The sequence below is a fragment of the Mustela nigripes genome, chromosome 1 (assembly GCF_022355385.1).
Source record: "Mustela nigripes isolate SB6536 chromosome 1, MUSNIG.SB6536, whole genome shotgun sequence".
In the NCBI taxonomy this organism is placed as follows: Eukaryota; Metazoa; Chordata; class Mammalia; order Carnivora; family Mustelidae; genus Mustela; species Mustela nigripes.
The window spans coordinates 174,173,018-174,185,360 of NC_081557.1; the positions used below are offsets into that span (position 1 = coordinate 174,173,018).

Sequence of the window (12,343 nt, forward strand, 5' to 3'; positions counted from 1 at the left end):
AAGTAACTGAATCTTTCAGTACTGTACTCCCAATCTAAAAAAAAAAATCACAAGAATTGTCTCAAGATTAAATGAAACAATATCTAAAAGTTTTTACCACAGAGGTGGCTAATAATAAATGTTAAAGTACTAGCTATAATTAATACCATTAATACCATGACTATACTCTTTAACAATATTCATAAAGGAAGTAAAGAGATTTTTTTAAGTTAAATACAGAGATTTAAGTAACTTAAAAATAAGATAGAAACATTAAAATACCTCAAGGCACTTAAGAAATATACTCTCCAAACATCCTCCTTTGTCATCATATAAAATTGCCTATATCAAAACAAAATAAATGTTAAAAAATATATAATTCTGCTTTTCTTAAACATCTTCAATAGCAAATCAAACACGGTTATATAAGTAAATCTTAAAATGAAAGAATTACCCTCTTTGTTTTGCATTAGAAAGTACATCTATTTCAAATATTTCCTAAGCAACTCTTCAGTCAGTGGAAGACAGCAAAGGTTATGCATCAGAATTTCATGAACTTAATCTCTACCAGGAGGTTCCTAGAATGGAACTTGGAAGAAAACAGAATTGGAATGCCTGAGAGGGCAAAACAGGAAGCAAGATGAGTAAATGGGGTGCCTGAATGGCTCAGTTGGTTAAGCATCTACCTTTGGCTCAGGTCATAATCCCACTACTGAGCAATAAAAGGAATAAAGTATTGAAGCATGCTTCAACACGAATGAACCTTGAAAACACGCTAAATGAAAGAAGTCATCTAATGAAAGACCACATATTGTACAATTCCATTTATGTGAGAAGTCCAGAACAGGCAAATCTACTGAAACAGTAAGTATACTAGTAGTTACTTAGGACTGGGAGGTGGGTACCAAGGAGTAACCATAACCAGGTATAGGATTTCTTTTGGGGGTTACAAATGTTCTAAAATTATGTTATAGTAATGATTCCAAAATTCTGTGAATATACAAAGAAACAATGAACTGAATACTTTAAAGGGGTGAACTGAAAACCATGTGAATTATATCTCAATATAGCTATTTAAAAGATCAGTGTTTACAAAGGCTCTATCTTTTCCCCTCTATTCTTTATATTCTATATTCTCCATTTTTGTCTTTTAAGTAGGCTTCACACTATGTGTGGAGCCCAAAGCAGAACTTAAACTCACAGACCTGAGAGTGAGAACTGAGTGAGGTAGGATCAAGAGTTGGATGCTTAATGGACTGAGCCACCCAGGCACCCCTCTATACTCCATTCTTGAGTGATATCATCTACACAAACCAGACCATATCATTCTTCTGCTCAAATCCTCCCAATGTCTCCACAGCTCCCAAAGAATAAGAACAAAAGCTCTTACAATGACCAATAAGGCCTACATAATCCCCCTGATTTCCATTTTCATCCTTGCTCACTCTATTCCTTGTTGTCTGCCTAACCCACAAGACAAACATATTCATTTAGTTTACTGGTTTGTAACCTCCATGATATTTCTACGAAGTCGAAATATCGGGGTTCACATGTTGTTTCCTCTGTATCCCCTAGAATAGTGTGTAACCCCTAACAGGTTAAAGGATTCGTACATTTATTTCTGTACTCCAGAAGCTTCAAATATCATCTAAATGCCACATACTCCCAATCAGTATTAGTAGCCCAGAACCTTCCTGAGTTCCAGGTGTCTGAAGCCAATTACTTAGATGTTCCTATTACACTGTAAATTCATTAAGTTAAAAATAGAACTCAAAATCTTAATGTTGGGGTGCCTGGGTACCTCATTTGGCTAGGAATCCAACTCCTCATTTTGGCTCAGGTCATGATCTCAAGGTCGTGGGGTCATGTCCTGAGTTGGACTCTGCACTCAGGGAAAGGCCTGCCTCAGATTTTCCCTCTCCTGCACCTTGCCTCATTTGCACGAGTGCATGCATTCTCTATATATATACATGTATATATAATAAACAAATCTTTAAAAAAAATCTTAGAAGGATTTAATTGGGAGGTTTTGTTTGTTAGGGAAACTAAAATGCTAAAGAAAGAAACTTAGAGGCAGCTGTCTGGCTCAGTCAATACAACATGCAACTCTTGATCTTGGAGTTGTGAGTTCGAGTTCCAAGTTGGATGTAGAGATTATTTTAAAAGGAGGGGACAGGAGCATCTAAATGGCTCAGTTTTTAAACATCTGCTTTCGGCTCAGGTCATGATCCTAGGGTCCTGAGACTGAGCTCCCCATCAGGCTCCCTGCTTGGTGGGAAGCCTGCTTTTCCCTCTCCCACTCCCCCGCCTTGTGCTTCTTCTCTCGCTGTGTCTCTCTGTCAAATAAATAAAACCTTAAAAAATAAATAAATAAAAGGAGGGGTCAGGGTAGCACTGGCTGGTTTGGTAGGAGCATTTGACTCTTGATCTCAGGTTTGTCAGTTCAAGCCCCATATTGTGAATGAAGATTATTTAAAAATAAAATCTTTGAAAAAAAATCAAATAAATTTATAAATTTAAAATATTTAAAATGTTATGTTTGTTGATATTTTGATTATTAAAAGTATCTAGCTTGGGGCAACCAGATGGCTCGGTCAGTTGAACACCTGACTTTGCTTTTGGCTCGGTTCGTGATCTCAGGGTCATGATATGGGGCCCTGCATCAAGCTCTGAACTGGGTGTGCAGCCTGCTTGGGATTCTCACTCCCTCTCCCTCTCCCTCTGATCCACTCATGCTCACAACGCTCTCTCTCTTTCACTCTCTCAAAAAAATATATAAATAAAATAATAATAATAATAAATAATTTTTAAAAAGTATCTAGTGGGGCACCTGGGTGGTTCAGTTGGCTATGTGTCTGCCTTCAGCTCAGGTCCTGATCCCAGGGTCTTGGGATTGAGTGCCACATTGGGCTCCCTGCTGAGCTGGGAGCCCACTTCTCCCTCTCCCTCTACCCACCCCCAACTCATGCTCTCTCTCTTCCTCTGCAAGCTCACTCTCAAATAAATATTTTTTAAAAAGAGTATTAGCTTGTTCAACTTAAGTTGACTGAACACTAAGCCCACTGAAAGTTAAACTGAAGTTAATCGGATTTATAAACTGAACTTGAAGTCTTAAAGCAAAACTAGTTTTTCTTTTTCTGTTTTAATTGTTAATTCACAAATAAGTAGCCTTTCTACATTGAAAAGCTGCTCCTATTGATAACTTCACAGAGATAAATACATGGAGTAAGAACAGAATATGGAGTAAGTCCATCAGAGAAAGACAATTATCATATGATTTCACTCATGTGGAATTTAAGAAACAAAACACAGGATTACAGGGGAAGGGAGGCAAAAATAAAATAAGATGAAATCAGAGAGAGAGAGGCAAACTATAAGAGACTTTTTTTTTTTTTTTTGAAGATTTTATTTATTTAGGGGCTCCTGGGTGGCTCAGTGGGTTAAGCCTCTGCCTTCGGCTCAGGTCATGATCTCAGGATCCTGGGATTCAGCTCAGCAAGGAGTGTGCTTCCCCCCAACCCCACCTGCCTCTCTGCCTACTTGTGATCTCTCTCTCTCTGTCAAATAAATAAATAAAATCTTAAAAAAAAAAGATTTTGTTTATTTATTTGACAGAGAGAATGAGAGCACAAGCAGGGGGAACAGCAGAGGGAGAGGGAGAAGCAGACTTTCTGCTGAGCTGACAGCCCAACATGGGGATTGATCCCAGGGTTCTGGGATCATGACCTGAGCTGAAGGCAGATGTTTAACCAACTAAGCCACCCAGGCACCCCAAAAGACTCCTGACTATAGGAAACAAAACTGAGGGCTGCTGGAGGGGAGGCAGGTGGGAGGATGGGGTAACTGGGTGATGGGCATTAAGGAGGGCACGTGATGTAATGAGCACTGGGTGTTATATGTAACTGACGAATCACTGAACTCTACTCTACCTCTGAAACTAATAATACACTATGTCAATTAATTGAATTTAAATAAAATTTAATTATTTAAAAATTTTTATTTACTTATTTGTCTGAGAGAGAGTGCAAGCATGAGCAGGGGTAAGGGCAGTGGTAAAAGAGGCAAAGGGAGAAGCAGGCTTCCTGATGAGCAAGAAGCCCAACACCAGGCTTGATCACAGGACACTGGGATCATGACCTAAGCCACCCAGGAATCCCTAAATAAAATAAAATAAAATAAAATAAAAATAAATAAATAAATAAACAAGAATATGGAGATCTGTATCTGCTGAGGAGTAGGGCTAATAAAGTTGTTCTTTCAATTCTGTAGTATTAAGAGAAACTATAACAGACTGGTTAGGATATGGGCTCTGGAGTCAAAAAGGCTAGGGTTAATTATGACTCCTCCACTCTCTAGCTGTGAGATCTATGGACAAACTACTTTTATCTTTCTGTGTCTCAGTTTCAACCTCAGTAAAATATATACAAAAATAGTACTCTAAAAGTGGAGTTATGTAGACTAAGTTGACACATTTATAGCATGTCTGGCAGATGACAATTTAAGCTTTTTTAAAAAATCGATCTGGGGGAGAGTGGCACTGGGGGCATTGCTAAATAGATGAAGGGAGTCAAAAGATACAAAACTCTAGTTATAAAATAAACAATGTATAGCCTGATGACCATAATAATACTGTATTGCATATTTTTTTAAAGATTTTACTTATTTATTTGACAGAAAGACAGCATGCACAACTAGGGGGAGGAGCAGGCAGAGGAAGATGGAGAAGTGGGCTCCCTACTGAGCAGGGAGCCCAACGCAGGACTCAATCCCAGGACCCTGGGATCATGACCCAAGCCAAAGGGAGCTGTTCAACTGACTGAGCCATCCAGGTGCCCCACTGCATTGCATATTTAAAAGTTGCTAAGAGTACATCTTAAAAGTCCTTATTACAAAAAATAAAAGAAAAAAATATTGTTAACTATGTATGGTGACAGATGGTGACTACACCTACTGGGATCATTCTGCAATGTATACAAATATCAAGTCATTATGTTGTATACTTGAAACTAATATTATGTTAAATGTCAATTATACCTCAATAAAAATAAGTAAATGGAGCAGATTGCTCTCCCTAAGTGGGTGGGCCTTATCCAATCAGTCTAAGACTGAGTAAGAGAAAACTCCTGCCTGACTGTCCCTAAGCTGGGACATAAGTATTCTGCCTTTTGATTCAATCAGAAACACTGCCTCTTCCTGGGTCTCAAACCTCCCATCATTTATACTGAAACTACACAATTGGCTTTGTTGGGTCTCCATCTTACCAACCACAGATCTTGGCACTTGTTAGCCTCCACAATCACATAACCCAATTCCCTAGAATAAATTTCTTTTTTCCCTTTCTCTTCATGCACACACACACACACAGATTTGGGGATCCGAGTGGCTCAGTGAGTTAAGCATTTGTGTTTGGCTCAGATCATGATCCGAGGGTCCTGGGATAGACCAGGCTCCTGCTCAGTTGGGGGTCTGCTTCTCCCTCTCTGTCTACTCCCCAACCTCGTGCTGTCTCTCACTCTCTCTCAAAAAAAAATAAAAAATAAAAAATAAAATCTTTAAAAAGAAAAGATTAAAAAAGAAAGACTTACATTTATTTATATATTTCTGTGTAAGTACATATATGGCTGAGTTCTAAAGAAAACTTCAAAGTTGGAGAAGAGAATGAGCCCACAAAAAATACTTAGATATCAGTAAGCAACCTCAGGAAAATGTGGTGTCACAGAAGTCAAACAAAGAATTATTATGACGAATGGAACAGCCAAGAGTGTTGCATGAGGTCATAAGAACTAGTAAGAGAAAATTACAATTCGGCAGATGGAGATACTTGGGATGAGAAAAAAGCACATAAAAAAGGATCACTATATCTAGTAAAGTGAAAGATCACCCAGGTAAATAATTCTCTCAAGACTGACAGGATCATATCATAACCAAAGTAAGATTCAAAGAAAATGTGAAAATAGAAGAACTCTACAAAATTTTTGGAAATTGGCAGCTTTCCTAAAACAGTTACAGTGTTTGAAATATATTTTAAAAGGTTTTTTGTACCATTAAACTCTTATTTTCTGCAAAGATAAAAATGTTTCAAAATACCTAAAAACTTTACAAAAAATCCATTTCAAATTTTAAAAATCAAAACAAAGTAAATACTATTTACTGAACTTTTACAAATTTTAATTTTAACAAATTAATCACTGTAATGTGGCAATTACTGGACAACTTCTGTTTTCATACCATATCAGCTTATGGACATAGCCAACATTTTACCATCTACAGAGTCTTCTTAATATTCAATCAAAAGGCAAGAATCTAGCTTTTGAGTCAACTGCTTTGTACTTACTTTGTTTCCTAAGTGAGTGATCTTCAGAATTCCATCTTGCCATACTTTTGACTTCTTCATCTTTTGATGAGTATACAGTACCTTATTTCCAAAAGGACAAAAGAAATGGTTTCTACTTACATGCATTTAATGTTGCATATTCTTATACCCTTCCTACATATAAAAAATATTTAGACATCCTTTATTGAAGTAAAAGATACCATAACGATAAAAACAAAACATTAAGGATCCTGCCCCAATCAGTTGGTAAAGCATGTGACTCTGATCTTAGGGTTTTGAGTTCAAGCTCCATACTGGGCATAGAGTTTATGGTTATTTTAAATTTTTTTTTAAAAATCAATCTTAAAAAAACTAGGTAGTAAAAGGCAAGGCAGGGTTGAAAGAAGTAAAATCTAAAGAGAAAACTGCAAAGTTAACTGAACAACAAAAATCATTTTGAGCTTTTCAGTTGTCAGTGGCAAGGAAAAAATTTGTTGGGTTACACAGAAGTCATGATCTGTGCTCAAAATGTAGTCCAGAGATTCTTAGAGGTTCCCAAGACTTTTTCAAGGTTCTTGAAATCAAAACTGCTTCCGTGATGTTATTTGCCTTTTCACTCTTATTTCTTCAGACATGCATGGTGGTCTCCCAGGGTTATGTATGTATAATGTTGCGAAATTCATTTTCAGACTAAATGCAGAGGCAGATCTGAGAATCTAGCGGTCTATTAAATCAAATGCTAAGAGGACTTGCAAAAAAAATGTATAGCAATGCTACTCTTTTCAACGTGTTTTTTTCTGTTGTTGTTTTGGAAAATATACCTATTTCCATTTTTAAAAAGTAATTTATATTAAATGTAATGGGTTTTTTTAACGAATTAATAAATATTTTTAAAATGTCTGTTACAGGGGCGCCTGAGTGGCTCAGTGAGTTAAAGCCTCTACCTTCGGCTCAGGTCGTGATCTGAGGGTCCTTTGATCGAGCCCCACATTGGGCTCTTTGCTCACCAGGGAGCCTACTTCCTCTTCTCTCTCTCTGCCTGCCTGTCTGCCTACTTGTGATCTCTGTCTGTCAAATAAATAAATAAAATCTTTAAAAAATAAAATAAAATAAAATGTCTGTTACAAGTTCTCATATGAAAGACAGCAATAGGTATAAGCCCCATAATCAGAAACTCTCTGGGCTCCTCCATAATTTTTTTTTTAAAGACTTTATTTATTTATTTGTTAGAGAGAGAGAGAGAGAGAGAGAGCGCGTGCGATCACAGGCAGAGTGCAAGGCAGAGGCAGAGGGAGAAGCAGGCTCCCTGCCGAGCAAGGAGCCCAATGTGGGACTCAATCCCAGGACGCTGGGATCATGACCTGAGTCGAAGGCAGCTGCCCAACCAACTGAGCCACCCAGGCATCCCCTCAATAATTTTTTTTAAAGATTTTATTTATTTATTTGACAGAGATCACAAGTAGGCAGAGAAGCAGGCAGAGAGAGGAGGAAGCACTGAGCCACCCAGACGCCCCTCCTCAATAATTGTTAAGAGGTTTAATAGCATCCTAAGACCAAACAGTTTAAGAATCACTGATCTAGGGGCATCTGGGTGGCTCAGTGGGTTAAGCCTCTGCCTTCGGCTCAGGTCATGACCCCAGGGTCCTGGGATGGAGCACCGCATCAGGCTCTCTGCTCAGCAGAGAGCCTGCTTCCCTACTCCTCTCTCTGCCTGCTTCTCTGCCTACTTGTGATCTCTGTCAAATAAATAAATAAAATCTTTAAAAAAAATTATTGAGGGGATGCCTGGGTGGCTCAGTGGGTTAAAGCCTCTGCCTTCGGCTCAGGTCATGATTCCATCGGGCTCTGCTTGGCAGGGAGCCTGCTTCCTCCTCTCTCTACCTGCCTTTCTGCCTACTTGTGGTCTCTGTCTGTCAAATAAATAAATAAAAATCTCTAAAAAAAAAAAAAAGGAATCACTGATATAGATAGAAGAGGCATGGCACTTCTTCAGAAGAAATTATTTCCTGATCACAACGAAGATCTTACAAGAATTTTTATATAACTAATGTGAGTCGTAGGCAAGAGATAAAATTGCCAGAAAAATCGAGGGCTATATTTAAGAAATATATACTTATACCAAAAAAATTATTCACTGTTTTTCTGATATTCAAATTTACCTAAGTGTCCTGCTTTTAGGTTTTGGGGTTTTTGTTTTTTGTTAAATCTGTCAACCCCAGCAAGACATCTGTGAAATGTGGAAGGAAGAAAGAAAAAAGGAAATAGTGGGGAGCCTGCCTGGGGGGCTCAGTCAGTGGAGTATGCAACTCTTAATCTCAGGGTTGTGAGTTCAAGCCACACTGGGTATAGAGATTACTTGAAAATAAAATCTTAAAAAATTTTTAAAATAGGGGACTTAAAAAAAAAAGAAAAAAGGAAATAGTGAAAACTGTAAGACTCACAATAAATTCCTGGTTTTCCATTATTTCTTCTGAAATTATACACCAGTCAGGTCCAAAAAATAATGGTGCTTATTCAATTATTTATACAACCTAAAATGAAAATAGACAAAGAATATTCAACCCCGATGAAAAGAGTATCAAATCCAACTGTTTCCCACAAACTCTTGACACAGAAATCTAAGAGTTCTAAGACTATGTGATTACCAAATCATCTGATACCAATTACATAATAAAAGAGTGATCCCACCTAGTGGAAAAAGAATTTTCCAAGTAAAAAGACAGCCAAGTAAAATGTATAAAATAATTAGTAGTATGCTAAGTTTTTTTCCAAGTGCCACAACATGGATCAGAAAATGATCCCTCTTCCCCCACATTTGAGTTTCTTATACAGAGCTTCAGCTTTCCATTTTCTGAATTGCTATGGCCACCACAAGATGGCCCCCTTGTGTTCTTAATGTTCCCTTTTATAGCTTAAAGTCAAGAAAATCAAAGTATCCAGGACCTAATACAAACATTTTATATCTTAAAGTCAAGAAATCACAGTATCCAGGACCTAATACACAAATTTCCTCTGTAAGGAATAATCTTTTCACTATCACTACAATAAGGACTGTATTTATCCTATGCTACTGGATAAAACTGTTACTGTGGGCAAATTTGGAAATCTAAAATTACTGATGGTGAATTGAAGAAGTAAATAGAGATGTCAAAGAAAAAATCTTTTTTTCTAAAGGAGTGGTTCCAAAGGTACGATCCCTGAACCAACAGCATCAGCTGTTGGTTAGAAATTAGAAAGTAGTTAGAAATTCAAGTTCCTGGGTCTTATCCTTGAACTTTTAAATCAGAAGGTCTGAGGTTGGACCCAGTGCTTCGCTTTAACATGCCTGCAGGTGATAGGGATATATGCTCAAGTTTGAGAACAGAGGGCTAAAGACCTAGGATGATTAAATAAAACTATTATTTGCAATTCTGGATTCAATTCCCTCTTCATACATATAAGATAAACCACACACATATTATTTATAAATTACATGTATTTATTTAGTACTTGCTTTAGTATTTGCCAGACATTGTTGGGTTGAGGTATTAAAATGAACAAATACTATTTCTAACCAAGGAATTTCCAGGACAGCAGGTTGATAAAAAGTAATTACAATAAAACATGTCAGAAATAAGCACAGGAGGGGCACCCAACTGGGTCTACGGCATCAAATAAGGTTTCTGGAAGAACATAAATATTTAAGCTATAAGCTGAAATAACCATAACTGAAAGAAGATGCCAGGAATGTATTTCCAAACAAGAATTAATATATACAAGGGCCTGTAAAAGACAGAGCAAGGCATGACCAAGGAACTCAGTACAATTAAGGGGTCTATTTAAGACAGTGAACAGTGAGAGAGAAGACTGAAAAAAATGAGCAATAATCGGAGTCAGAGGAACTTCTGCTATGCTGAGCTGTATAAACTTTATTCTATAAAAGTGCAAAGGGTACAGTTTTAAGAATAAGATTACATAATGACTTGTGTTTTACAAAGATTACACTGGTTGCTGAGATAGGAGAGATAAAGGATTAGGCAAATGAGAGATGAATACTTGACCCATAACATAGTTCACAGGACAGGGGACAGGCCTACAGAGAGAGGCACTGCCTTCCAGAGATAAAACTCCCATATCCCTCTACTCAAGCCCAAAGGAATTGCTAAATGCCTAATGAATGCCAAGAAAATAACAGAGGTCCAGCAAAATACATCATTCACTACTGCTTTTAGAGCAACTTGCTCCCAATACTGAATGTGTTGGACATTTTACATCTGTATGAGATTACAAGGTGTACAGTGCTTGGCATGTGGCAGTTATTGATATGAGATCTCTTTAATAAGAGTTATCACTTATTCAATGTAACTTTATGCTGGACACTTAACATGCTTTAAATGCTCACAATTTTATGGTATAGATACTATTTTTTACATTTATTTTACAAGAAAGGAAACTTAGGTACATAATAGTAAGTAATTTGCTCAAGAACACAAAATAAGTAAATGGCAGATTCAGAATTCAAACTAAGTAGCCTAGAGGCCCCTGGCTGGCTCAGTCGCCAGAGCATGCAACTCTTGATTTCCAGGCCATGAGTTCAAGCTCCATGGAGGGCATAGAGTTTTCTTTTTAAAAAAAAAGAAGAAAATGAATGAGAAATTTTTTAAACTAAGTAGTCTAAATTCTGGTGCTCCAACTCACAAATATGACAGGACTATTTATTGAGTACCTAGCATGTCAGGCAAAAATTGGACTATATTATATACATATTTGTCAATCTCAGAATCCTGAAGAGTAAATATTATCACCACAAAATACAGATGAGTAATCCAGTGTTTACTAATTTAAGTTTACTTATAATCTATTTAGGAACTGCAAGATAAATTCCCCATTGTTTTCCTAAATTAGAGTTAATACTTCAGGACTTACAATTTTAAAGGGTACTGTGAAGATCAATACCCTCGTAAGTGGTAAATTAGATTATAACAAAACAAAGACAAGCTTTTTTAAAAAGGCTAACTTCATTTTTAAATATTTAGAAGAGGCTTAATTCCTACATTCGAAGTAGTCAACAGCCCCCCCCTTTTTTTACATCAACTAGGAAATACGGCATTAGCTAACAAATGACGTATTTAAGTGAAGTGCAAATATAAAAAAAATTTCTGAACGTCTTCATCTAGCCACATCAAGTGTTGCTGACCCACCTCCAACATGTGAAAGTTTAATGTACAAAGTTTTTAAGGCAGTATGGAGACCTCAGATGCTCTGGTAATTATATAACCACAAACACGCACACATATCCCCCCCAACATATATATTCCCAAACGTCCTTACGTTGCTTTATACATTCATATATAAAATTCGGTGTTCTCAATAATATATGAGCCATTCCTCCTTTTAACTATGAGATGTTTTTGGTCTTTTTGTTTGGGAACAAGCAGGACCTTTAGCATCTCTAAACGGTTCATAGATTTAAAAGTTCCAGAGTCTCCAATCCAAGATCCTGTTAAGTAGCCATTCATCCAAAATAAGACAAGCCCACATTTCATTTGCCGAAATAATTACCATGATAATATGTAACCAAAAGGCACAGAGACTTAATCCTCTGTCAGTCCTAAATGCAAAAACCAAAACCCTCTCTGGTCTTTACACTTACGCTGGAACTGCAAAGCAGAGGCTGGGGAAAGCGGTAAAGACGAGGGCACAATTTAACAGAGATTCCAAGCAGGCTGTGACTGCCACTATCCAAACCTGGTTCCATATAGCACCAGCAACGGTCCGCTTCGGGCGGAATAGATTCTTTCAACCTTTTGCCCTAAATTGCGACGCCGCCTCTCGCTCAAACCCCTTTCCCTAGCCACCCTCACCCGGGGGAAACAACTGACTTCACCTGTCCATAAAATCCACTTTCGAATTTCCCCGGCGAAAGTCCGTGACGTCATCAAGCGGGGACCACACCAGATCAGGACCCACCTCTCAGCCCGCCCACCAGAACCGGCGTTTTTAAACCGCCAATCAAAACTTTTCACTGTCTGCCAGCCTATTTGGTCAGCCGGGTAATCCGACGCACCGCCC

General features: G+C 37.6%; 1 protein-coding gene across 1 annotated transcript in view; it reads right to left on the minus strand.

Moving 5' to 3' along the window:
- ZGRF1 (zinc finger GRF-type containing 1) overlaps positions 1–12,145 on the minus strand; it is an 80,780-nt gene extending 68,635 nt beyond the window's left edge. The window contains 4 exon segments of the mRNA XM_059377410.1: positions 262–321; positions 6,314–6,394; positions 8,734–8,823; positions 11,925–12,145. Coding sequence (XP_059233393.1) covers positions 262–321; positions 6,314–6,394; positions 8,734–8,754 — 162 coding nt within the window. The 5' untranslated portion in view covers positions 8,755–8,823; positions 11,925–12,145.
- Between the last annotated feature and the right edge of the window lie 198 nt (positions 12,146–12,343).